The sequence below is a fragment of the Perissodus microlepis genome, chromosome 5 (genome assembly GCF_051167445.1).
Source record: "Perissodus microlepis isolate ML-2025 ecotype Zambia chromosome 5, ASM5116744v1, whole genome shotgun sequence".
NCBI lineage: Eukaryota > Metazoa > Chordata > Actinopteri > Cichliformes > Cichlidae > Perissodus > Perissodus microlepis.
In genome coordinates this window covers 33158528-33185237 of record NC_140465.1, presented here as the reverse complement: position 1 = coordinate 33185237, position 26710 = coordinate 33158528, and the positions used below count along the sequence as shown (strand labels likewise).

The 26710-nt window shown below is 39.9% G+C and overlaps 1 protein-coding gene across 1 annotated transcript; it reads left to right on the top strand.

Annotated features, from left to right (window-relative positions):
* On the top strand, positions 1-26710 carry shmt2 (serine hydroxymethyltransferase 2 (mitochondrial)). The gene is given in 12 exon segments (XM_084929475.1): positions 1-126; positions 7213-7404; positions 9720-9796; positions 12537-12737; positions 12967-13048; positions 15838-15960; positions 21757-21901; positions 22019-22176; positions 22381-22480; positions 24401-24556; positions 25187-25294; positions 25553-26710. Coding segments are annotated over 12 exon segments (1503 nt in total). The 5' UTR covers positions 1-93; the 3' UTR covers positions 25681-26710.

The following is a 26710-nucleotide window of genomic DNA, read 5'->3' as shown; positions in this document are numbered from 1 at the left end:
ACTACCCTTTTTGGTTTTTTTCAACCAGCCCTTCGTTTCTGTCAGGGGTGTGGGCGCTGCTGTGCTGCTTCCTCGTCTGGTCTACCTGGAAATATGCGGCTATTCGCTCTGAGACAGCTCACACGGGTAACTGTAATATATTTCTGTGCTATTTTGCCCCTGGGGTAATGTTTCTTACTGCTGCTTAAGTAAAGTGTACTGTTTATATTTAATAAATAGACATGCTCAGCAATAAACCGCTAGCTGTTTTCTTTCTGCCCTTTATGCACTGCATTCATGGAAACTTGAGGCTGCCAGAGGTTAAGTTAGGTAAATGCAGCTGGGTCCACGTGATGATGCCACAGCGACTGCCACAGCTTACAAGCATAAAAAGTGAATTCATTATTATTATTTTTTAAGTGTAAATTAATAATGGTTGCACAAGAACCTTCATTAAAGATAACATGATATTCAGTGCAAAACTTGGAACCGGGATGTGTTATATGTATTTGTATGTTTTTGTGCTAGCTTGACAGATGATCACTTTGTAAAAAAAAAAAAAAAAAAAGACTGGATGAAATCATACTGAACTGTGTACTGTCTACCTTTGGATTAATACATACTCTTATAAAGTAAGTACATAAAACAAGTGAGGTTTTAAAAATGAAAAAAGAAGGACAACAACTCATTAGGAAGTCAAACTTTGTTGCAAACCAGATTTGGCTTTGTTTTTATTTATTCTGGAGTATTAGATTCATATCAGCATGCTTTAAAAATGAAAAAAACAAAAAACCCCAACCAAAACAGTGTATTTAAAGTTTGTGTGGGAAGTTGGAACTATTGGGACCTAACAATTATATCTACGCATGAAAAACGATCTCTCATATAAGTTAAGCTCTAATGACCTAGCTTTGTAAAGTTGTGTTCGCATGGTATCTTGGCCTGCTGGAAAAAGTGGAGAAGAAGTGGCATGGTTAGGTTGGAGTCACGTACAGTTTAATGCAAATGCAGTTAATGTAAGTACAGTCTTAGATTATTTAGTCTGATAATAAATAACTGTAAATATTTTAGATGTTTATTGATTGCCATTCCTGCTGACAAAGGGTTTATAGAATAGAATTCAACTTTATTGTCATTGCACATGCACAGGGCAACGAAATGCAGTTTGCATCCATCCAGAAGTGCTTTAGTGATATAGATATCCATCCATCCATCCGCTTCCGCTTCTCCTTTTCAGGGTCGCAGGGGGCGCTGGAGCCTATCCCAGCTGTCATAGGGCGAGAGGGGGGGTACATCCTGGACAGGTCGCCAGTCTGTCGCAGGGCCAACCCACAGGGACAGACAACCATTCGCGCTTACATTCACTCGCACATTCACACCTAATGGCAATTTGGATTTTCCAATTAACCTATCCCCACAAGCTGCATGTCTTTGGATGGTGGGAGGAAGCCGGAGTACCCGGAGGGAACCCACACAAACACGGGGAGAACATGCAAACTCCACACAGAAAGACCCCGGCCTGATGTTGGAATTGAACTCAGGACCTTCTTGCTGTGCGGCAACAGTGCTAACCACCTTGCCACCGTGCTGCCCTGATATAGATATATTACAATATATATTAGCAATAATATAGATATGTAAGTATATTACAGAAATGGGTCTATTATGGTATGTTATAATGTACACGGTATGAAGTATGTTGTGAGTATTCTATAACTATGAGTATGTACAGGCTGTAGTGAGTACAAGCTATGTACAGGCTATGAACAGGATATAAATATGAAATAAAAAAAACTATACAGAAATCTGAGATATACCTGTGAGTGACAGATATGGAATTTGAATTTTGTAATTAACATTATTTTCAGATTTGATTTTCATCAGTTCAGGTTTTGCAAAGTGAGACGTGAGGTGTAGAGACAATAATAAGATTGTTTGTGAAAACATCGGAGAGTGCTGCTGTTCGCACAGACTGTAGAGTGAATCGTGTACATCAAACTTTTTTTTTTTTATAACCAATGGTTTTTGTGAGAGCTAGAGGTCATGTTGAACTAAACGTAGCTCAAACATCTAAACTTTTTGGGTTTGCTTTGCTGAACACTTGAAAATCTTTAGTTGTCAGTAAGAGATGTGGCCTCCTACAGATTTACTGATATGGCCGAAGGCCTTTAACAACTCGACCAGTAGGAAGGTCATCCTATCAGTGATGTAACCAAGAAACTGACATCAATTTACCAAAAGAAACTTTAAGAAAAAACATTCTTTGTAAACTCTAGAGATATTTGTGTGGGAAAATCCCATTGGATCAGCAGTTTCTGAAATACTCAGCCCATCTGGCACCAACAACCAAGCCAAGCTCAAAGTCATTTAAATCACCTTTCTACCTCGTTCTGATGCTCAATTTGAACTTCAGCATGTTGTGTTGATTGTAAATGGTAAATGGCCTGTATTTGTATAGCGCTTTACTTAGTCCCTAAGGACCCCAAAGCGCTTTACACTACATTCAGTCTTTCACCCATTCACACACACATTCACACACTGGTGATGGCAAGCTACATTGTAGCCACAGCTGCCCTGGGGCGCACTGACTCCCATTCACTAAACATATATGTTTAGTCAGGTCTACTACAATTGCAAGACAACCTTTTTTTAATTTATTTGTATTTATTGTGAATCAAATGAAGAAAACATTTTAAAGTTGACATTCTCTCCTTGTAATTTCGGTAGAATCACAACTAGTGCATAGCTTTTCATTTTGACAGATTTACATTAATCGGATTACGTTGTTGGACAGGATTAGCTGCATTGATAAGGTCCAAAGTAGCTTTTAGCTGCCCAAAAAATGATTTAAAAGATTTAAAAGCTAGGATGACTTGAACAAAAACATATTTCACACTGTAGACCTGATAGAGTTTATGAGCGGGGTTTCAGAGGACGAAAGGCTTTGAGCCAGCCTTGAACCCAAAAGTGTTAGCATCCACAGCATGTGTCTGAAGCACTAGGAAACCATCTTTAAGAAGTGCAGTGCAAAGATTACAGTATAAATGTGCCGTTCCACTGCCTACGCCTCCTGAAGATTGCTTTTGTTGCCAGTATCGCTTAAGTCTCTGATTGTCACCCTGACAATCCTTTGATCCGAATGGAGTGTAGTCGTCTTGACTGTGCCTCTGTCCCTTTACGCCTCCTCACCCCGTCCAGATTTTAGTCTAGATTTCCAGTCTAGTGTCATCCAGAGTGTATCACAGGGCAATTTGTAATGGGCAGCCCTGCTATTAGTCAGTGACAGAGGAAGAGGCAGCGCTGTGTCAAACTGACGGATGCTGCTGCGCTGTTGACACTTCTTCTCTGCAACCTTAAATATCTGTTGTGTTCTTCTGTAGGCTCACCCAGGACTGCAGCTATCGATTAGTTTAGTGATCGAGGATCGATTATTCTCTGAGTTAATTACATGATCGAATAAGAAACACTTCTGTTTTGTTAATGAGCTATAGTAAATATTAAGAAAAGGAAAAAAAAGACAGCTCTTTTGGGAATGAACTGCTCATTGGTTTGTGTGCGTGGGGTGTGCGTGTGTCCGAGTTTTTTTTCATTTTTTTTTAATTTTTTTTTTTTGTAATCACAAAAGTTATCCCGAGTTATTAAATGTTGTAATGAATAAAGGAGAAGGTGTGGTTTTAAGCCTTTAGAGGAACAAGCTGTAGCTGGAATGAAGTGAGGAAATCAGCATTGTCTGAGGTTTGCACTATGCTTCCATGCAACATTTTCTGCTGCAGAAAGCAGACATTCTGATGGTGTAGATTTTAATAATTCATGTTTATAATTATTCAGCGTCAAACAGCACTGGGTCAGTGACTTCTGCTAGCTTATGTATATTTTTACTGGCCTGCGGGTTGAAAAAAGCTTTTATTTTTATATTTTGAAATATTAATATAATTTAATCAATATAAAAGCAAAATAATGTTACTAAAGCTTTGAATTAAATATGATCTAGTACATCCCATGCCCCCCTTTAGACTCACCCCTGCTCGCTGCATGTATCACTGCAATAGAAAAATGGGATGGATAGATAAATAGATAGTTATTCCAACACCAACACAAGGATATCAGATCGTGCGCACAGTGATCAGTTCTTATTTAGTGTTTGGTTTGTGCAAAAACTACTGCTTAGTTGTCCCCGCCCCCTTTGTCCTCCTGTTTCCCCTCCGCCTCCCCTCCAGCGAGGAGTTAAACAGTTTGATGGCGTGTGGGACAAAGGAGTTTTTAAGTCTGTTGGTCCCAGACTTGGGGAGAAGCAACCTGTCGCTGAGCAGACTTCTCTGGTTATTAGTGACCAACATTGTCAATAATGTCTAGCAGTTTTTTGCTGCAGTGGATAGGAGCAGCTACAAAAACGTTTTTTCAACATATTGGATCTTGTAAAACAGGTTGTTCGATGCAGGACTCCTCCCCGGGTTTTTAACAGAAATGCTTTTAATGGTGATTACAGTATCGGGTTCTGCTTCTCAGCATGGCTCCGCCTCTTTGTTCTTTGACGTGTGTGTGTGTGTGTGGACAGACTCTACATTAAACTACAACAGCGTCATCTTCACTGCTACTGTTGTGTTATCAGTTTTTTGTTGGAAAACCCAGGGCAAAAAATTTGCGTTGAGGATTTTTTTTTTTTATAATCGAGTTATTTGAGTTACTCGAATCGTTGCAACCTACTTTCACCACTCTAATCCCATGTGTGTGTGTGTGTGTGTGTGTGTGTGTTTTTCTGGGTTGATTGTTGTTTGGTATAGCTGCTGATGGACAGCAGTCATCTGTAAAATTGACTCTCCTCGGGAGCTGCTTCAGGAAACGGGCAAAAACAATACAGAAGTAGGATTAATGAAATGATTTTCTTCCTTCCTTTTTCTTCTATTTCGCAATTGTACTTTGAGCACAGATGTTTGACAGGGAAGGCAGAATGCCAACAATTACCTTATCATTGTCACGCAGATGTAGTGCATCTGTGACTCTGCCATTATTTTGTGCTCAGCACCCAGGTTGACGCGGCCTATCCCGCCCCTTTTCTCACAGCAGAGTTTTCATCAAGTTCACCTTCAAACGACAGCGTAATCTGTTGCCTAAAAATAGTCCCGCTGTGACATATTTGGTGCTTGTATCTTGGCTCTCGCTTCTCTTGGATCAGTTTGTTTTGTGTTTATTAATTAATCTCCCATAATGATCAAGGCTGAGAAATGAAGCAGGGAAACAGAGAGAAACACAACAGGGAGTAACCTGTCTTTTGGCTGATTAAGCTCAGAGCTTTCCCATTTGGACACTGTGAAATTCATATCGATGACAAGAGGAACTAACAAAAATGCCACACAAATGTTACTTGGTTGAGAGTGCTTAGCGGCGTAGGGTGACAGGATAGTGCGGGGAAAGGATGAAGGTGAAGGTGAAGAGGAGAAAGGAGAGGCAGCCTTGTCTGTTTTTCAGTCTTCAGTAACCCTGTAGCCACTCAGTTTGGGTTTTTTCTGCCACTGCGTTTCCTGGCGTTGGTGTGCCACAGTCGAAAAAGAGACAGCAAAGGACAGTTCCCGTCAAGGTTTAATGACCCGTGTGATTTTTTTGGTGAGAAATGTGTCCTCAGAGGCAGCTCGACCTGTCTCCCAGGCCCTGTCTTTTCCAGGATCCTGGGGAGGGAAATCTCCACCATCATAAATGCTACTGGTGACAGAAGGCCAGGGAAGAGACTATTAGAAATCAGTCATTAGTGTGCCAGTTGGCTCCCCTGGCGTGTCACCGTTGTCTCTTTTGCCACACTGGGGAGCAGAGGAAGAAGTAGACAACCACAATGAAGGTGATAAACTATCTTTAGGGTATTTTATTTAATGTTTTTAAAGGGTGTATTGAATTATACTATAGCTAGACCTTTTTATGTTGTAGAGATTATTTAGAATGAGAATATATATATATATCTCTTAAAGCTTGTGAAAAACAACACTGGTAAATGCCATTTCAAATGATTAAAAAGCCGAACTTAATTCACACTGCATGGAATAAGCATAATTACACGTTTTTCATATGGGTGTCCTTAAAGAGTCCTAAGTATTGTGTTAATTGCTTTTTAATGGTGCTATTAAAGGGAGGCTGTCCCTCACGCCCCAGCACACCTGTACAGATGATAACTATAGGTTTGTAGTGGGGCGATTGATCTCAGCACAGAGTCATCATCATCATATTGCTGATTAAATGAAGAGAATGAGCCAATTTGTTTTGAGTGCAATCAACCTGTCAACATTTTATTTAACCTTACAGCTCTCCCACACAGTGCTTCTTTTTTGATTGAGAGTTATAATGGAAATCCACTTAAATAGAACACAAACCTTTTTTTGTGTGTATTCAGAGGTTTTCTGATGGTCCAAGCACCGTGTCGGTGGTGTGTCATATTAACAAAGAAAAGTGGGATCAGGATTCACTTTAGAAAAGAGCCAGTGAAAATTGTATGGAGTCTGCACTCTCACACGATCAAGCATTGCAGCAGAGGAAGAACTCGCCAGCCCCAGTCCAGATTAGATAAGCAGGAAGTGCTGAATCTGTTCTCTATATGCCTCCTTCTGGTACACTGAGGCTGTAGAAGTCGGTCCCAGTTTATAGAAGTGCTGATAGAGGCATAATTGAACAACCATGCTGATTATTGATATCACGAAAACACGCCAGCTTCTAATTATACCAGGCTGCATTAGAGTGTAAGGGAAGCACAGTAGTTGAAAGGAGGCAAATGTCTCCTAATTTGTACAGGACAAATTAGGATGACACTTTAAATATATGAAATGATCAAATAAAGACTAGAGAATTGATGTTCTTTGTAATAGGACAGCTAGCAGCAACATGGTGACCAAAAACTAAAAAATGCAGCATGATCTGTGGTTACCAAGTCAAACTAATTTGATTTCTCAACTTTGAGATGATAAGCTTTCAGCAGACTACAAAGAGAACGACATGATTAGGTGGGAAATATACAATAGTTGTACCTGGAAATCCAATACAACCATCTGTTAGCTGCAGGATGATTGACACACACACACGCACACTCTGGCAACTCATGTTAGTCCTTATGACCCACTTTGGTGCAATGACACAGTTTTAGAAAACATTTCTACTGTAACTGCGATATCTGTGTAAAGCTGACAAACTCTAAATCAAACCTTTTCCTTTCTGTATTTTCTTTCCTCATATTCCCAACTCGTCTTCCACCCACAGCCACTGTGCCAGCGAGTCCCTGCTTGTCTCAGTGCACGTGCCCACCAGTCTCACGCTGCCACCCGTGCAGCGGATGAAGATCGTCCTTGGACGGGTCAGGAGAGCCTGGCTCAGGATGACCCCGAGATGTGGAATCTGCTGCAGAATGAGAAGGACAGGCAGCGCCGTGGTTTGGAGCTCATTGCATCTGAGGTACTAGGAGCCAGATTAAGTGGCGCAAAATGGCATGTGAGCGCAATCTCCAAATTTCGCTTGTGGTTGCAGTTAGTTTTCCAATCACAGACATGAGTTTGTTTAAATATCAAGTGTGAAAAAAATAGCATTCAACATCAGCGCAACTGGCAGTAAATTGTATGTGGCAAACATTAGTAAATCAGTTTGTTCTCTGAGAAAGGAAATCTCAGAAATGTAAATGCAGCAGGGTCAGTTGCAAAAATCTCTGAGTTCCCATCTCTTACACACTGTAATCTCTTTGTAAATATGAAAGAATTTTATATTAAAGCCCAGTTTGAACTGGTGCAACTTGCTAGTAAATCTATATAGAAACCTACATTGAAAGTCAGAATACGTCAGCGCACACCTTTTATGTTAATCTATAAATGGTTTTGTTTCCTCTCGTCATTTTGATTGAAGCGGATGGTTATTTGAAATATATAAGCCATGATTACCACCTTAAAACACTCAGTTGAGAACAGGCGCTTGAATTTTTCCCAGTCCTTTAAAACTGTTGTCATGGAGTTGTAAGGCGACAGACTCACTTGTTAAAAAAAACCTTATTTTTAAAAGGGTTTAGTCAGTCAGACACTCGTTCCACTTTTTGTATTGATTCAATTGTCTTTCTTTTTTTAAGCAAAGATGGTCAATGTAAGCAGTTATTCAGTGTCTCAGAGAGCTGATAGCCTCTCCCTGACATGTTAGCAGTGCAACTGTCTGAGAATAACTAATCCCCTCTCATTAATGAATGAATGCGCCGACTTTGGGATATTTATTCTAGTTATTCTACATGTTACTGCTGGCTGGAAAAGTGAGGGAAAAGCCTTTGAGGTCTTGTGATAGATGTGCACACCAAATCCAACACATGATTGTGGGTATAGCATTTGAAATTCACACTCTGCCAAATTATTTATTCTTGAATCCTCTTGCTGTCTGCATTAATGTTGTATACCTCTAAATGTTCTGTTTTAAATATTTCCATTGGCCTTTGAGGCTTCTAAAACTGAACTTTTGTCTCACACATACAACTCATAAACTGATGTCATGATCTCTGACAGGAATAAATTCATATCAAGCTTGCTGTTAATTCATTATTCACTCACTGAGAAACTGCCCACAGTAGGCTGGAAGTCATTCAAACTCAACTTCTTTAATAGTAAAAACACTTACAAGAAACTCTGCTTGTTGTAAGCAAGACTAGCTCAGTTATCAGAAAGATTTGGGCAGCTCTTTGTTTTCATTCCAAGGCTGGATGGTGTGAAATGAAAAATTTTACTATTCAGAAGAGCAGACGAGGTTTTATCTTCTGCTGTTCCTTCTCTCTCCTCCTGTTTCTTCTTCGCCACAGTAGTTGTTCAGTGGAGTATGTCAGCCCCCTCTCAACACAAAGCCTGACCACTCTAGTGTGAGATAAAGCTGATGTCTTCATTCTGCCTCCTCCCCAGCTCACTCTGCAACTCACATCACAGTACAGCTCAGACAGACATTCCTCCGATGAGAAGACGTACAGTTTTGCACACACACACACTGACACTTAGAAGCAAATGCGTTTCCTTTCTAATATATGCACAGTAGTTGTCATGACAGACGGATGCAGTAGAAAGCTGTTACTGGAGCTGTTATCTGCCTTGATCTCCTCTTGGCTCACAGGTGAAGCATTTGCATAACAACACACCACGACCACCACCCCACTCAGAGAGGCAGGATTCAGACTTTATTTGTCTGTGTTCATTTTATGTCAGATGCTGTTACTGACCAGTGTGACGATATACAAGAGAGTTATGCTCCACAGTCGGGGCTGCATCACTCAGATTTTAAGATTTTGGTCAAGTTCTACTGTATTGCAGTAATTGCAGATTTTAAAAAAAGGAAAGGAAAGGCATCTAAGCCATCTGCAAAGGAATGCATCTACTGACATCATCAGTCAATGAGTCCAGCCAATAAATTTCATCTTGAGCAAACTGAAAAGATACAAAGGAAACAGTACACTTTTTTTCCTCTAGCAATAATGACTAAAATTTGTTTCTCAGTGCGTCTCAACGATCCCGATGTAATTCAGCATGTGCAGAAACATTTATTGCATTATCTTGTATCCTCCAGCTGCAAGGGGATAATCATTGGAAAGTGCAGAGTGTTAGTCTATGGAAGTCCAGAGGTTCAATACTGTAATGATTGCCTCTTGCCGGAGGGGGATTTCTCACTATCACTTAACAGACTTTAATTTGCTGTCCTTGTCCCTTCTGTCTACTCGTGCCATTGATCTGTGTGTGTCCGCCTGTGTGTTCTCATTGCAGAATTTCTGCAGCCGAGCAGCTCAGGAAGTTCTCGGCTCCTGTCTTACCAACAAATATTCACGCAACCCTGTCATAAAGTAAGTTTTTATTCAGCCACACCTCTGTTTGTTTTCACTATTAATATTATGTGCTTGAGGATATTTGTTACAGACGTGCACAAATACACACGGATCTATACTGTGTAGTCTTGTTTACCCATGATAGTAATTTCATACCAGGTACATAATCCACAGCCTCTGCCTTTCCAAAGAAAATTCCTGAGGGGTTATATTTGAAGAATTTAGTGCCGGGCTGATAGTTGCATGTTTTCTATTTTCAGTTTAGTTCTGTTATTTCCTTCAGATAAGTCGCATTTATCAGCAGCAACCAGAAAGATGACATGTTTTGAAATTCATCTCATTTGATGTCTTTGATTCCTGGAATACAATCCTACCACAAATCTCTCTCCCACTGACTGTGTTTTTAATTTTTGTTTTTTTCCCCCCCAACATCCCACTCATCTGTTGTTTTTTTCTCCCACTTTTAATGTAATGTAACAAAAGGATGATCTCATTGAATGAGTGGTTTGTAAAGTAGCCATCTGTTGGACCTTCATCTGTAATTCCACTGAAAGGGTTTGATTTTCACCGGAGATGCCTCACATCTGCTGTGGAAGTTTTGGGTCTAGGTTGGTGTAGATCTTTCTTGATTAAAATTACTGTTTGTGGAAAATGTGTGAAAATATGTTAAAGGGGCCGTAGTCTAAACAGTTTTACAGCGATGTACCAAATGACAATGCAAAATTAGTGCTTTACTTAGAGGGTTTGCTTGTACTGATGACTCTAGACTATAGAAAACATTTGTGTCCATAATGTATACCTGTCATAGTGTTGGTTTTTACCAATATGTTCTACCTGCTCAATCCCAAGCAACAGACAAATAGATAGCAAGTACCTGGCGATTGCTGTTGGCTATATAGGCAGTTCCCATCAGGGGCTGACTGTAACAAAAATAGATTTAATGGACTGAACAGACTGGTATAGCTAATCTGATGAATGATAATTTCATTTTGTATTTGCATGGAATGCAGTTAACAGCAGTTCACCACACTGGCTTGTCCGTTGTGTTCACGGCATTGTTCTGCTGGCCAAAAATGAACCATCCCTGGTTTAAGGGACCAACCAGATAGTGAATACAGATAAAGCATGTCATCAATGTTCCCTCTAATTTTCCATGTGTCTGAGCGAACACACAAACTCCCTGAGCGATCCCTTGGACCACTGTGAGCGACATCAGACGTGTGCACTGTGGTCACACCAGCATCGAATCCATCCAAGTTACATGGTTTATTAAGATAATCAAATTACAGCATTTACATTTATGTTAGACTACTTTTAATTAACTGCTTTAGCCCACTACAATGAAAATGTAAAACAAAAATGTAGTCATTGACCTGTGTAGTATGTTAACACTATTGGGAGTAAAAATAACTTGAACTCCAATTTTGAAAACACAACTTTCTTCTTTTTTCTTTTTTTTTATGAAGCTCTGACTTGTATTATGAGTCTGTGGTCTGGGAGAGAGTCCTGTAACTCCGTCTGCAAAATACAGTATATAATGACCAATGTTGGGCAATTAATTATATAGTTACTTCTTCAAAAAAGTAACTCAGTTTGGCAAACAAAGTTTTTTGCAGGTATTTTTTTTTTAAATGCAGCCAAGGTGTTTTTTTTAATAAACATTTCAAACTATTTAAGGTGTTGCGGATAAATACAACAAAATAAAACTAGTACCGGTACCGAAAAAAAGAAGATTTATTCATAACACACGTGAAAAGACCCAGGAAAACCGAGTTAACGATAAAAACTATAAAAACCCTGAAAACCATACATTTCACACCTGAGCCTCAACTCTCGCGGCCCGGTACCAAACGACTCACGGACCGGTACCGGTCCGAGGCCCGGGGGTTGGGGACCGCTGGACTACACTACACATTAACTACATAAGTTACACATCTCACATCTCAAAACACCGCCGTTTCCCCCGTTTCTTAACAACTTGCCATATCATTTTTTGATTGGTCGACATGGTACTTTTTTCGACCAATAGGAAAGGGTGGGGGTGTTTTTGGTTTTGTTTTTGCTCACGGGCTTTCGAGCGTTTTTTCTTATAGAACGTTTCTTCCCGCAGTAAATATAAACAACGATAGTATTCAGGAAGAAAACTAAACATTGCAAATATTTTTATCATAACTCTGGTTTTACGTGGCCTGTCAACACAATTTAAAAACTGGTATAAAGTCCACACTTTTCCCGTCAGTTGTTCCGTCTGTCCTGCTCACATCTCCAATGGTTGTACACGTTGTCATTAACGTGGCTTCACTCCACATCAGCCACGCCGCTTTGCTAGCTAAAACACCGGTGTCGGCACATAAGGACGCTGTCATAGCCTGTCGACGTTGCTTAGCTGCGTATATACGAATGTGAATCGCATCATTGGCTGGACTATGGGATAAGGTGGCATCGTTCTAATCCCATACGTGAGCAGCCAGTCACTTACTGACTAACACTGCAAAACAGAATTGTTGAAATTTTAATTTAAATTCAGGTTAGATTTTTTTGTGCGCAACGAAGATTTTCTGTGCGCAGAGACCGTGCCAGCAGTGCGCAATTGCGCACGTGCGCAGCTTAGAGGGAACATTGCATGTCATGCATGTGAACACAGCTTGCACTTAGTTCTTTTCCCATCCTCAAGCACTCGTCTTTGTACCAGAAAGTCACAATGACATACCAATAGTACATTGACATTAGATGAATTTAAACAAATTTTCCATCACAGGTCTCATGGTGGAGGAGGAGTGGTTGACCAAATTGAGCTGCTCTGTCAGAAGCGAGCTCTGGAGGCCTTTGACCTGGATCCAGCTCTGTGGGGTGTCAACGTCGAAGCGTACTCTGGCTCTCCTGCCAACTTTGCCACTTTCACCGCTATACTCAATCCCCACGATCGTATCATGGGCCTGGACGTATCTGATGGTGGACAGTTAGTATTCACTGTTGCTTTATTTTCATTGTTGGTCCTGTTTTTTCTTCATCCACACACTTTTAAAGCCACCCAAGTTGTTGGTCAACTGTAATGTGTTACTGCCCTTTTTTAGTTTCCTACAAATCTGATATTCATATTGAATAAAATTTTGTGAAAGGTTTACAAACAGAGTCTTTGAACTTCCATGTTTTATTCTTTATGTATATATTGTTTTTTCTCACTCCAGTCTGTCTCACGGCTACATGTCTGATGTGAAAAGAATCTCTGCAACCTCAATCTATTTTGAGACAATGCCTTACAAGCTAAATGTAAGTAGAAAAACCTTCTACTAACATCTACTGACACCTGTTGATTAGGGCTGTTTGATAGGATGATACATATCGGATGATATGAATATACATATCGGATATGAAAACATCGTTTCATATTATGCTATCGTTTGTTTTGTGGTGTCGCAAAATAAGCTGTTTACGGCAATATTTTTTCATCGTTTTGATAGTCACTGTAGTGGCGATTTAAAATAACCACACTATGGACGGACAAGCGACTGTTTTTATGCGTACTTTCGTTAGCAACAACAACGATAAAATCATTGTGTGGTTCCGCCATCTGCTTGTTTATTTTCTACATAAACCTTTCACAATAAAGCTAAAGATCCCGTTGAGACTTTTCAAAATACACTGAAATGATATACATTTTTCTCAAACATCAAATTTCAGAATATGCGTCAAACAAATTACCTGAAATAAAAACATAAGGTAACTATAAATGATGCTTACAGTCACCATGTGGATGCGGGCACAGAGAATGCCAGCATGGCCAGTGAAGATGAGGCAGAACCAGGTAGCTCCAAACAGAAGGACCAGTCAAAACAAATCGAGGACCTTATTCCTAAACGAGGGGCTACCTCTGTAGCATGGACAGGGTTTGGTTATGAAAAGTCTGACACGGACCAGAAAACACAGAGCAGGCAAACCTCTTCAACCACCTACGCAAGAATCACGTGAAAGTATGGAGAGAGTTAATAGATGAGAAGCCATCAGGTGTTCAAAATACACCTTAGACTCAAACATTAGAACAGGCTTTTCCCCACAGCACACCGTGTAATAAATACAAAGAAAATGACAGCCAGTACAAGTTATGTCTAAAAATGTATAGTTTAATGCATCAGTCAAAACACTCGACTCCAGGTACACGACGCCCAGCTGAAAACACTTCACACAAGTCGAGTTCCCCGAGATTTACAGAATTTACAGAAAATGCACTATTTTGCGATATATATTGTTATTGGGATAAGAAATGTCATATCGGGATATGAGATTTTGGTCATATCGCACAGCCCTACTATTTATACCAGTGTAGAACGATTCGCTTTTTGGGGGTAGAGTATGAAAACTGGAAGATATACTGATGTATTTTTGATGTCTTACGAATGTCAGTGTGAGAAGTCTTCCAAAAGCCAATAAGCCAGCAAATGTTAAGACAGTCAAGCTTTCAGTATGTTAGAGTAAGATGTAAACACATTGCACAAGGCCGACACACGCAGCTTTTTTGCTAGGAGTTCTTCTTATAATAGAATTTAAACTTAAAATAATAATGTAATAATGACTACTGCCACATTACAGTAAATGTACACTGAGCAATAAGCCATGTCTTAGATTGCTGTCATAATATTGGCAGTTGTGTTCATCAAATGTGAACACCTGGAATAACTAAACTATATTTGAATCTTTTTACAGTGTTACTCTTTTTGTTTAAAATTATTAACTTATTCATTGAAAGAAACACAAAACAAGAGCAAGAAATGTAAAGACAATAATAGCCTTTTAGAAAATCCTGTTTGTTTCCCTGCCCCCAGAGGGAAGACATGAGGCAGTGTGGCTTGGGATTTAGTGTCTAACTTCACAAAACTTAAACGCAACAGACACTTGCTGGCAGCTGTTTGCTGACACAGGGCAGTTCGCAAGTTTATAGTCAATATACGGCGACCATGTAGCCTTACTGCTATACTTGTAACACATTCAAAGTATTTTCCACCTGCACCAGCATCTGTTAAGTTAGGTTGCATCAGATTTAACAAGTGATTTTTTAAAATTAACATAAAGTTATGATCACTCGACTATATTTAGTGTATTTATATTTTTATATTTTATTTCTGGGGTCATAGTTGCAGTATTGGTAGCAGCTGATGGATGGTCATGAGAGTCTGTGTGTCCAGACCTGCTGATGTATGGGCAAGCAGGACCCCTCTGTGAGAAAGATAATGGGAAATCGACAAGCTGGCCAGCACTACTGGCTCTGTCTTCACAATGAGCAGGTTGATGGAGTGAGGGGGCATCCGTAGATGTGCTCTGGAGATGGAAGATTATCAGGCTGTCTAAATAAAGCTTTCCTTCCCCCTTTTCTCTCTTCTTTTTCTTGTCTCTGTCTGCCTTATTCACCATTGTTTTTGTCCCTCACTTTGTTTTTCGGCTGCATTCTGGTGTCTTTCACTGCTTCTCTTTTCTGACGCTTAAAGGTGGACTAGAGGGGCAAAACTTCACTATGAGGCATCAGACATATCGGTCACTGGACAGGGTGAGCCTGGCTCCATTTCATGTGACTTCAAATTGCATTTACTGGAAAAAATGGATTGTCTAATGTGTTTCTTACATTGTTCATTTTAATAAAAGGGGGCAGAGAGAGTCTCGAAACCAACCTGAATCTGTTCAGGTTCATTGCACCAGCATAGCAGGTCCCTGAATGGTTAAATTAGGATAAGTAGGGGTGCATTACTGCAATTGCTCCATCTTCTTCCATGATATGATAGGTGTAAATGCCTCCTTTAGATAAATTCCTTCCCCTTTTAAGGTAGCCAAAGTACTTCAAATACAGCTGCTTCGAATGAGCTTCAAATGGAAAAAATCTCTCTTCCGTGTAGATATGTTTGCTCTTGATACTCAGATATCTGACAGTTTTTTGATCTTTACATATTCCTTTTTTCTCCTGACCCTTACATTCCCTCTAATATTCTCACATTCTTCTTCCACTTTCTCTTTATTCTTTCACACTCTTCCTTTATCTTCTCTGTTTCCTCAATCTGTCTCCCTTTCTGCAGATTGCAACAGGACTTATAGACTACGACCAGATGGAGATGACGGCCAAGCTGTTCCGGCCCAAGCTCATCATCGCTGGCACCAGTGCCTATGCCCGGCTCATTGACTATGCCCGCATCAAGAAGGTGCACGGAGAACTCTCTGCATTCACAGCTCACCCCGTCTTTTTCCGTTCTTTGCATTGTAATGCCAAACACACCAGCTTCCCGTACCGACAGGTCACATCTCGCCAGCATTACTTCAAACCGTGTCTTTGCTAATTTTGTCCGACAGAAATGGAGACTCATCTGCTCTAAATAAAGAGCATTCACTTTGAAGCTTCAACATTTTCCAAACACGAACTAATTTCAGGGTCATTACACACTTTACATACAGCTGCTTTCTTCTTCTGTTGACTACTCAACTCACACTGAGTCACGAGTACTCAGTAGCGACTTTTAACCACACACTTCACTGTTCTCTTTGACGGTGCACAAGAGGCCCCTTTATCTGTTTTGTTATACCCACCCGCTGATTCACTTCATTCACTCCATGACTGTTTCCCTTTGTTGCAGAGCTCCACTTTAGCTAGTACCATCAGATGGAGTGTCCCACCATTACAGAGCTGTGTTTTTATTAAGCACCATAACTACTTTGCCACTAGGCCTGAAGAGGGGCCATATTTTCCCCCTGGCATGTCTCTGTGCAACTGTTCTCTGTTTTATGGCCGAATCTGTTAGGCAGACTTCACATTTTTAGGCGGGGGTGAGCTACCTAGATTGTAGAGTTGTTCATTTTTTGTGTGTGTTTTTTTCTTTTACTATCGGTATTCATCAACTGCCGTGCTTCACCCTCTTGTGTTCTTTACCCTCTTTCCTTTTAATCTAATAAATGTGCAGATCCAGTTCAGATATGAGAGGAAGAGAGATTGTCACGATAATGCATATTAATTGGAGCACTAAAAAGATTGTTTACTGCTCTGATCATTCGCCAGTGAGTCATTTGCATGTTAGCGGGCTATTTATTGTTTGTGCCTTTTTCAATAAATGCTGGCAAGAGACAGCAAGGATTTATTGAATTGCGTTATAATATTTCAGGCCTCTGAAGACTGCTGAAGGATGTAATTACACCAGCTCTCATTTGAAATGTCTTTCCTTAGAGAACATGGGTACCGTTAACAGATGGAGTTAGTCCTCAAATCTTAACTGTGGGGGGGGTAAATGTAAATGTAGTGCCAAGACATTGTATCTGAAAAACATTTTATATGCATACACAATGTAATTTATCGATATTTGAGCAGTGTCAAAAACTCACTAAAGCTGAAGTGCTAAGTTTGAGCTTTATCAGGGCTTGGGTGTCTTCATTAAATCACTTATTTTTGGAAAAGACGTAACCGCCTGGCAGAGTCCACAGTGAGTTTAGGGGTCATATTTAATATGTCTGCAGTAAAGTCCAACTGAGCACTGTGAGCAGAGAACTTTACAGATGGCAGAGATCAGTAGGAATTTAAAAATATTAAATGAAAAGAGCTGCAGTGAGCTTATCATAAGAGCAAATCATAAGTGTTTACAATTTTTAAACATGGTGAGCGCTGATTTGTTCCAAAACATAAAAAGACCCATCCCCCCCCCCCCCCCCCCCCCCCCAAAAAAAAGGCCCATGAAAGAAATGCTAAGTAAGATTGCGCTGAGTAACAGAAGCTAGTGGAACAGAGGCCTGTCCAGATGGGACATCATAGCTTCGGCTCTCTTTTGAACTTTTTTTCTGAACTCAGTACTGTATCACCTTAAAACAGGGGACGGTGTCTAAGAAAGGCCAAAAACCTTACACTGCAAATCTAATCCAGATGGAAAAGAGAAGGTATTTTCACCTCATAGTTTTTGGGCTAATCCTGGAGGCTCAGTGATTTTAATTTAAAGCCTTTGTAAAGCACAGGGAACTGCACCCGATTCAGAATACTTTATTAATCCCTAAGGAAATTGTCTTAAAAAAGGACTTGGATAGTTAGCTATAGATGATTTTCTCAGTATTATTGTAGGGTCTTTGCCTAATAATATAAACATTCAAGATTCAAAGCGTTTATTGTCGTGTACAAAGTAAGCATTTCTCTGTACAATGAAATTCTTTCTCTGCTGTCCACAAACAGATGCCGGTTAATATGTACAATAGAACTAGAACAGATAAAACACAAATAGTATAAATAAATAAATGGAGACAAAAAAAATTGAAGTATTAAATAGATTTCTGTGCATTGAGGCCACTGGTTTAATTTGGGGCTGTATAAATAAAACTGAATGGAATTTCACATTTTTTGTTAGTTTTCGTTGTAAACATTTCACCCATTAAAGTATAAAAACTCAAAGTTCAATTTTAAAAAATGTAAAATCCATGGATGAAACTTTACAGTCAGTTCGACCATTCAGACATTTTACACAGCAAATCGCCAAAACTGTTTTCAGTAAGCAGTTCTTCTTTCATCCATTTCAATCTAATCTAATAAATAGATCAAATTAAAAAGAAAATTAAATACAGAAAATAATACAAGCACACAAGCTTCTTCATAGATACCAAACCGCATGTGAAGGTTATTCTGAGACTGGTAGAACTTTATTTTTTATTTAGCCTGTTGTTTGCTGTGTCGTTGCTTCTACAGACCTCGGTTTGATTTTTGAGCATGTCCTTCATTTTTTTTGTTAGGTTGAAATTTAATATTTTGATTTATTCTTTAGACTCTTTAAACTCTTATATTGTGCAAGAGTCTTGAGTGCCCCATAATTTCTCTACATTTTGCATAAGACAGGCCAGATCTTCACCTAGTTTTCTTTTATGTAGGTGTTTCAAAGTTGTTCTTTTGACATTGGCTGTGTTTGAACGTTGTTTCAAACTAAATTATTGGACCAGTTTTAACTTCATAGATGTGCGTGGGTGTGTAACTTATCAGCTGTTTGGGCCTGGTCTTTGGGAATATGAACAGACAAAGCAATCTCATGGTGCCTTCCCAAAAACGGGGCATATACTACTATGTGAATTCCATAAATTTAAGGTTTTCCTACTTCATATTCAGTTTTTGTTGTTTCTGTTATAGCTCATCACTCATCCAAGTGACTTCTTGGATGAGTGATTAATGTTTCTCTCACTGAAAACGCTACATCCAGATGAACAGAATCAACTTTTTGGGATTTACTTACCTGGCATGCATCAAGAGCTTGTTTAAATTTAAAATAGACTATTACATTGATTTAGTAACTGAAAGGTTGGAAACTTTTTGGGGGACCAGCATTGTATCTGTTGTTGCATTTGGAGTGTCCATTTCACAGTGCAGTATTATAAAAGGAGTCAGACACATGTGCGGTACAAGTATTAACGGCAGGCAACTTTTTGCTTTAACTACTGCCAAAGCAACCATGCATAACTGTGATCATTACTGCAATGAATGTTTGTTTATTTCCAAAGCCAATGCATACAGTATTTGCAGTGTTGGGAAGGTTACTTTTAAAATGTATTCCACTACAGATTACAGAATACATGCCCCAAAATGTATTTTGTAACGTATTCCGTTACGTTACTCAATGAGAGTAACGTATTCTGAATACTTTGGATTACTTAATATATTATCATGCTGTTTACAACTACATGAATGTGATTTATTACTATTACTGAAGGTTCGAACCGTAGTAAAGGGACCTCTGTCTAACACGTCAGGTTCCGTGTCGGGCTCGTAGCCGAAAACTAGCTTTACTTTGTTGTCTGGGTCAACTTTGCTAGCGAGAGACAGAGAGAGGCGTTGAAAGGCTGCTCCAACGGAACTTATTGTTTCGGAGGAAAACACGAACACAGTGTACAGTCGAGTTTTAATAGTTTACTTACAACTGGGCTCGTCAGGCACTCTTCTTGGCTGCAGTGGTTATTATTATATTTACATGCTTCCAGCTCCCGTTTCTGCTCGGTGACACCTCGTACTTTTCCACTCTCCTTTTTCTCCCTCCTCATGCGCACAGACACATAACGGGTATGGCAGTCCATTCTCCCTGCAGCACGGACTACACTGCCCATGAGGCTACATTCTTTAGGGCTATGACTGTAGCATTCTGCCTATTAGCTTAGCACAACAACAACAACAAAAAGGCGCTCTCTCACCCAGGAAACACACAGTCGCAGAGAGTGTCATCCCGTAACCATGGCAACTGTAACGCTGCCGCCTGGAACAACAGAACATAGCTGTCAAACAAAACCCAAACAGTCCTGACCTGTGACAATATGAAACAGAAAAATACCGCCGTGTAATCCATTTATTTCAACAAAGTAGCTGTATTCTGAATACCACCTTTTTAAATGGTAACTGTAACGGAATACAGTTACTCATATTTTGTATTTTTAAATACGTAACGGCGGTACATGTATTCCGTTACTCCCCAACACTGAGTATTTGGCATGCGCAGATTGCCTCTACATGTGCAGTAGATGCAAGGGCAGTACCAAAGCTTTGGTTCCCTCGCCTGCAGTACAGAAGTGTTTCACTGAGACCTAAAAATTTAGAACAGAGCCCAACATATTTCTGTCATATTTCATTGTGGCACATACATTTTTTTTTTTGCTATCATGGTGCTCTCATGGTCCTTTGATATCACATCTAAAAAACACTCTTCTCTGGCAGGACCAACCTACAATTAATTTGCGTTTAAATTTCGAGTTTCATTTTTGAATTTAAAAAACATTGCAGTGCCATGCTTTCATATTCAGAAACATCATTCAGTAATAACTATAGAATGCAAGCATCAGTTCAGTGTGCACAACCTCCGTTGTTATATTTATAGAAACCCTGATCAATGTGAAAACATGCATGGTTGCATGTGTAGAAAGCTGTAATGAATCGACTTCAATTAGAACTGCGCCCCCTGGTTGATGCACAAGACATTACCACTGGTTTTCATAAATGCTGCTTGGGGGCGTTAACATTCCTGGCAGCGGGGGATATCATTACAGTCACGGATCAATTGGTCAGGAATCCACTAGGTATCCATCATGGTCCTGTTAGCAATGAGGATGCTAGTTTAAGTGGCTGTATCTAAATGGTAAATGGACTGGTCCTTCTATAGCGCTTTTCTACTCTATCTGAGCACTCAAAGCATTTTACACAACTTGTTCATTCACACCCTTTCACACAAGCACTTTTTCTAAGCTGTTACTAAGTGCTTCCTTTATAACATTCACACACGCATTCATATGCCAATGGAGTATTCATACTCCGATCGGAGAAAACATGGAGGTTAGTATCTTGCCCAACTGGAGCAGACCTGGGATCGAACCACCAACCTTCCGGTTAGTAGGTGAAACTTTATTAGGTAAAACTTTGTTATTTTTGTTATTTTCACAGTAGAGGGTGTGCAAATATTAAGGGTATAACTATTGCACTGTGTACTGTGTATTAGATGGAGGAGTTGTACAGTGAGACTGATTCCCTGTGTCTTTCAGTGGTGCATTTGGGTGATCTTAGTCTCTCACTTAACACTGCTCCTGTGACTGGTCAGCACAGATGAGTGGGCGGAAGGTATTGCCCAGCATTGTCCTTACTTTCAACAAAATTCGGCTCTCCGACACCACCTTAAAGGAGTCCAGCTCCATCCCCACAACAATATTGTCCTTTCAGATCAGTTTATTGAATTTGTTGGCATCTGCGACCCTCAACCTGCTGCCCCACCATGCAACAGCATAGAGGATGGCAGCGGCCACAACAGACTCATAGAAAATTCTGATATACATCGACCTCCAGTATTGAAACAGGGGTCACATGTTTCCTGATCCTCATAAAGTCCACAATCAATTCTTTGGTCTTTGTCATATTGATCTTGTATTGAAAAAAACTGGAACTTTCCTGCCACATGTGTATACATGTTTGTCTTAATTTTATAACTGTTCCCTCATCCTGCCTCTTTTTCTTCCAGCTGTGCACCAACATCAATGCCTACCTGCTTGCTGACATGGCTCATATTAGTGGCCTGGTGGCAGCCAAAGCCATCCCCTCACCCTTTGAACATGCTGACCTGGTCACCTCCACCACGCACAAGTCCCTCCGTGGAGCAAGGTAAGGTCAAACTGTAAGAGACACGGGTGGGAACAAAAATCAAATTACTGAGAAGCAAACCTGGTTTGGTTTTTAGAGAATAGTAAAAGTGCTTCATCAGCAAAAGATTCTGTTCTGTCCAGGGCTCATCTTCTATCGGAAGGGTGTTTGCTCAGTTGACAAAAACGGAAAGGAAATCATGTACGACCTCGAGGAAAGGGTCAACTTTTCCGTCTTCCCCTCCCTGCAGGGTGGACCTCATAACCATGCCATTGGTGCTGTAGCAGTGGCACTCAGACAGGTCTGCACAACCTGAACATGTTGCATAAACTTCAGTCAGCAGAGGGGAAGTAATCTGTTCTGTCACAAGATGCATATAACATTAGTTTTTGTTAATAAAACTTTAGACATGATGCAGTTACATCATACAGTTTCTTGATGTCTGTATCTATTTTTGATAGCCAAATGATAAACTTACTGTACACTTTTGGTTCTGTGTGTCCAGGCACAGTCTCCCCTGTTTAAGGAGTATATTGACCAGGTGCTAAAGAATGCCAAGGCTTTGGCTGCAGCTCTTCTCAGCAAAGGCTACACTCTGGTATCAGGTAATCTAGTGTGCATTTACTCAATTCTTTATTTTCCAAGTCACAGACTCAGCACGGAGCATTTAACACTGAAAATTCACATAAAATGTCCTGTAACAATATGCAAATTACACAGCAAGAAAAAAAGCACAAATCCATTTAAATTCATGATGTGCAAATAGGCTGATGTCGCTGCGCCTGCCTTGTCAGTCAAGAAAATAAAATCAGATGAAAGTGGTCACTTTGCGGTTGTGAGCAAATGCTTGGATCTTGTACTGAATCCAATACGCTGGCCTCAGCTGTTTTTTGATGTATAGCCTTCAATTGATACTCTAAAAATACAGACTTGTCCTGTGCTTACTCTGCAGTGTGTACATACACCCTTCTTTAATCCCTTAGTAAATGTTTTAGCCAAATAACTGGAAAGAGTGGAAGACCGTACCAGTAAAACACATATTCAGTGCTTTTACAAAGCCTATACAAATGTAGGTTGACTTAGTTTCAACTGCTAAAGACAATTCCTGTCTGACTTTCCTGATTAAGTTCCCTTCAGGTGACAAACTATCACAGAGACTAATAATATCTTATCTTATAACGTTTGGATGACTCTTAAAATCTCTGTAAACTGGAAGTGGAATCTAATTAGTTAGCATCTCCCAGTTGCATTTTCTCAGTACAAAGGTAGAATAAGTTCACACGATCTAATTACTAGGAGGTACACTGTACAACTACCTTCCATAGTCTCAGCTAATGGAGAGCGTCATTACCAAAGTGGGAAGAGGCCTAAAATGTTCTTGTTCCACCACAGGTTATAAATAATGCTGTCAGTTCCTAAGTGTTGTCTAATTAGCAGCATTCTTCAGACATAATGTGTGCTTAAGAAAACAAACAAGCAAAAAAAAGAAAAAAGAAAACGCAGTCCAGAACACGCTTGGCCTGTGATTTACTCTATCCCATTAATCTCCTCACTGTCATTCTCTTTGGGGGTGATTTTTGAGATTTATGTTGTAGAGTTCTCTATTTTAATGGTCAGCCATCTTGAAAATTGAACTCTGTACATTATGAACTTGTAAATGATAATTCCAGAGTAGTAGAATTACACACAGTTGCACATGGGCTACTCTGATAGATTTTCATAATGTTTGACTATTAAATGAAGTGCTGTGGAGAGCTGCCTTTGTATAGTTGATGTAAGGAGCACCAAGATAAAAAAGCATCAGTATAAAAGTCATCTTGTCCATAACCAACAAATTTGTGAACTAATGAGCAAATCCTGCGGCCCAGGCAAGGTAAACTAGCTGACAGGTTGTTTAATGACTTATCCATGTTTTTAAAGAAAGCAACATTATCAGGTACTTCCATTGATACTCTGAACACATAATTATCCACTCATTTCCTAAATAACAGCAATTTAGTGAGTCCTCACTTAAAAAAAAAAAAGAAAACAAAAGGAAAACAAAAAACTGCCTCACACAGTCATCCAGCAACTCGGATTATTGTGGGTTTTTTGGTTTATTATGTCTAGAATAAAGCTATTTATAATACCTTTGGTGGTTGTCACTATTATTGGTTAGACTTTTACGTGTCCTGCTTAAAAAAGTGCATTTTGACGGCCTGTATTCCAGGAACATGTGCATTTACTCTTGTGGAAGCTAACGGGGATCCAAATAAATGATCTATTTGTCTCCTTCACACTTAAATCTTATTAAATGAACAAAATCTAATTTGGCTTTTTTGGTTTCAGCGTTGTGAAATGTATAAATAGCATGAATCAGATAAGCACATAAAAGAGGAGAAAATGTCAAGCAGTACTCCTTCTTAAGCTAAATCTAATATCTGTGTTTCATACATTGGTGTGACAAGGTGCTGTGATCAAATGCTTCACAGCGAGGTTTGTGTGTCTACAAAAGAACATGCTTCTGTCCTCGTTAAAAATTCCAGGTGGGACCGACACCCACCTGGTCCTCGTGGACCTGCGGCCCAGGGGTGTTGACGGGGCTCGGACTGAGAGGTTACTTGAGCTTGCGTCAATCTCCACCAATAAGAATGCCTGCCCTGGAGACAAGAGCCCCCTGACGCCCGGTGGCCTCAGACTAGGTAAGAAGTAGCTTCACATCACACTGTGTTTGGCCAAACACACACCAGGGGTGTTGTGAAACCATGCACTTCCCTGTATATTCATTTTGAATGTTAAAAGAAACCGATCAGTTGTTCAGCAATGTTATAAAGTTTTTTTTGTCATATTTATTTTACATTCACCACCTTCTTCAATTAATCTGTGTTGCTTTTTTAAAAATGTAGTTCTGCATATGGAAATTAGTCAGCCACAAATTAAGCCACAAGCACTGAGCTGTTCATGATTAATTAAACTTGTTTGGCTTTTTAATCATCTTCCAGGAAGTTCAAGAGCTTCTCATCTACACTCCCTCATTTTTAGCATTATCTTAAGGCAATATTTCTTACCTGTAATCCAACGCACTGCACTTATTACTTTCTCTTTTGTCCTGCACTTTGGCAACCATTAGTATTTGTGTAGTCGAATCTGTATAGATTAATTACTGACCTTTTAAGAAGCTCCAAGTCTATACTATTTTTAAAAACATATGGCCAAATTAGCAGAAAAAAAGCAAGAACAAGAATTTAAAAAACGTAAAACTGAAAAAGCACAAAAGGAAGTATATAGTTCATAGTCTATTTCAACCTGAGTGATGTGTTCTTCTCTGTCAGGTGCTCCAGCCCTGACCTCGAGACAGTTCAAAGAAGCTGACTTTGTGCAAGTTGTCGAGTTCATGGATGAGGGTTTGAAGATTGCCTTGGATGTCAAGAAAAAGACAGGTGAGCCTGCTGTGAGGAGGGGGGCAGATTAATCTGTAGCTCAGTGGATGCCTAAAACATGTTTAAACTCTTTTTCTAAAGCACAGTTTGAAACTGTTCATTATTAACTGTAATAGCATTAGTGAATTTATAAAGTCAAATATAGTGCACGGTCTTTAAAATTGCTGCATGAGAGAAGACAAAATGCCCAGTGGTAGTGAAACAGAGGAAGCTAAGAATAAACATCTGAGCATTTCTCTTTTCTGTTGTTGTTTGCAGGAAAGCTCCAGGACTTCAAGAACTTCCTTCTTCAGGACCCAGAAACGGTGGCTCGCATCGCAGATCTGCGCCACCGTGTTGTAGCTTTTGCCAGGCCCTTTCCCATGCCAGGGTTCCCTGACCATTAGCCCATCCACTGTGGACTCACGGGTCTATCACAGCCAGATGGCAGAGAGCCGGCAGGGCAGAAGTGTGGATAGAGTGAAATGTGGCCGGTGCCTGTGAGCTGAAATGGCTTGAGTTCACTTTTTCAATCATATACAGGAAACAATTTTTATACTGCTTTGCAGTCACGAGTCATCTCTTTGGGTAAAAACATAGCTTCCATGTTGAGTTAAAGAAACAATCCAATGTGACAGATTTTCTAGAGCAGAACATTGTGTGTGTGTGAAGATTTTCTTCTTCATATCATTTTGTAATAAAAGTGTGCGTGGAAGAAATAATTAGCAAAAGTCGGTGTCACAGTGTCTGTGATCTCAATGAAAAAGAAAAATCATACTGGATATGTTTACTCATGGTCACCTACTAACCGGAAGGTTGGTGTTTCGATCCCTATCTGCTCCAGTGTGCATGCCAAATATCTTTGGCTGGGCAGCCTTTTGCAAGATACGAACACCAAATTGCTCTCTATCAGAGTATGAATGCGTGTGAATGTTAAATAGAAAGAGCATAGAAAAAAAGTGCTTGTGCGAAGTGCTATATAAGATCCAGTCAGTTTACCATTTACCCTTTAATGTGTGTACCTGCTCTCATCACTGAAAAGCACAAGGCTAGTGACAATTCTGGTATTCTATGGCGAATGCTAAAAGGTGCCAGGTAATACGCACAGGGCCCACTGGAGGATGTCAGGCCCCAGACACCTTCATGAAGTCTGTTTCTTAATCTTTGGTCAGAGACATTCACACTAGTGGCCTGCTGGAGGCTCTTTCTGTTCTCATGTGCTCATTCTGCTCCTCCACAGTGCACATGGTTTCAACAAATGCGAATAAACTGTCTACATCACAACTCAGTCAAAACATATTTTACTATAGTGTTCATAAGTCTCTGATTTTTTTTTTTTTAACTGACAACTGCTGTGCACAAAAGTTTGAACCAACCTTTTTCATGTTTGTGTTAATTTTATTAGTGCCAGTCTAATAAACCCCAGTAATGAAAGTA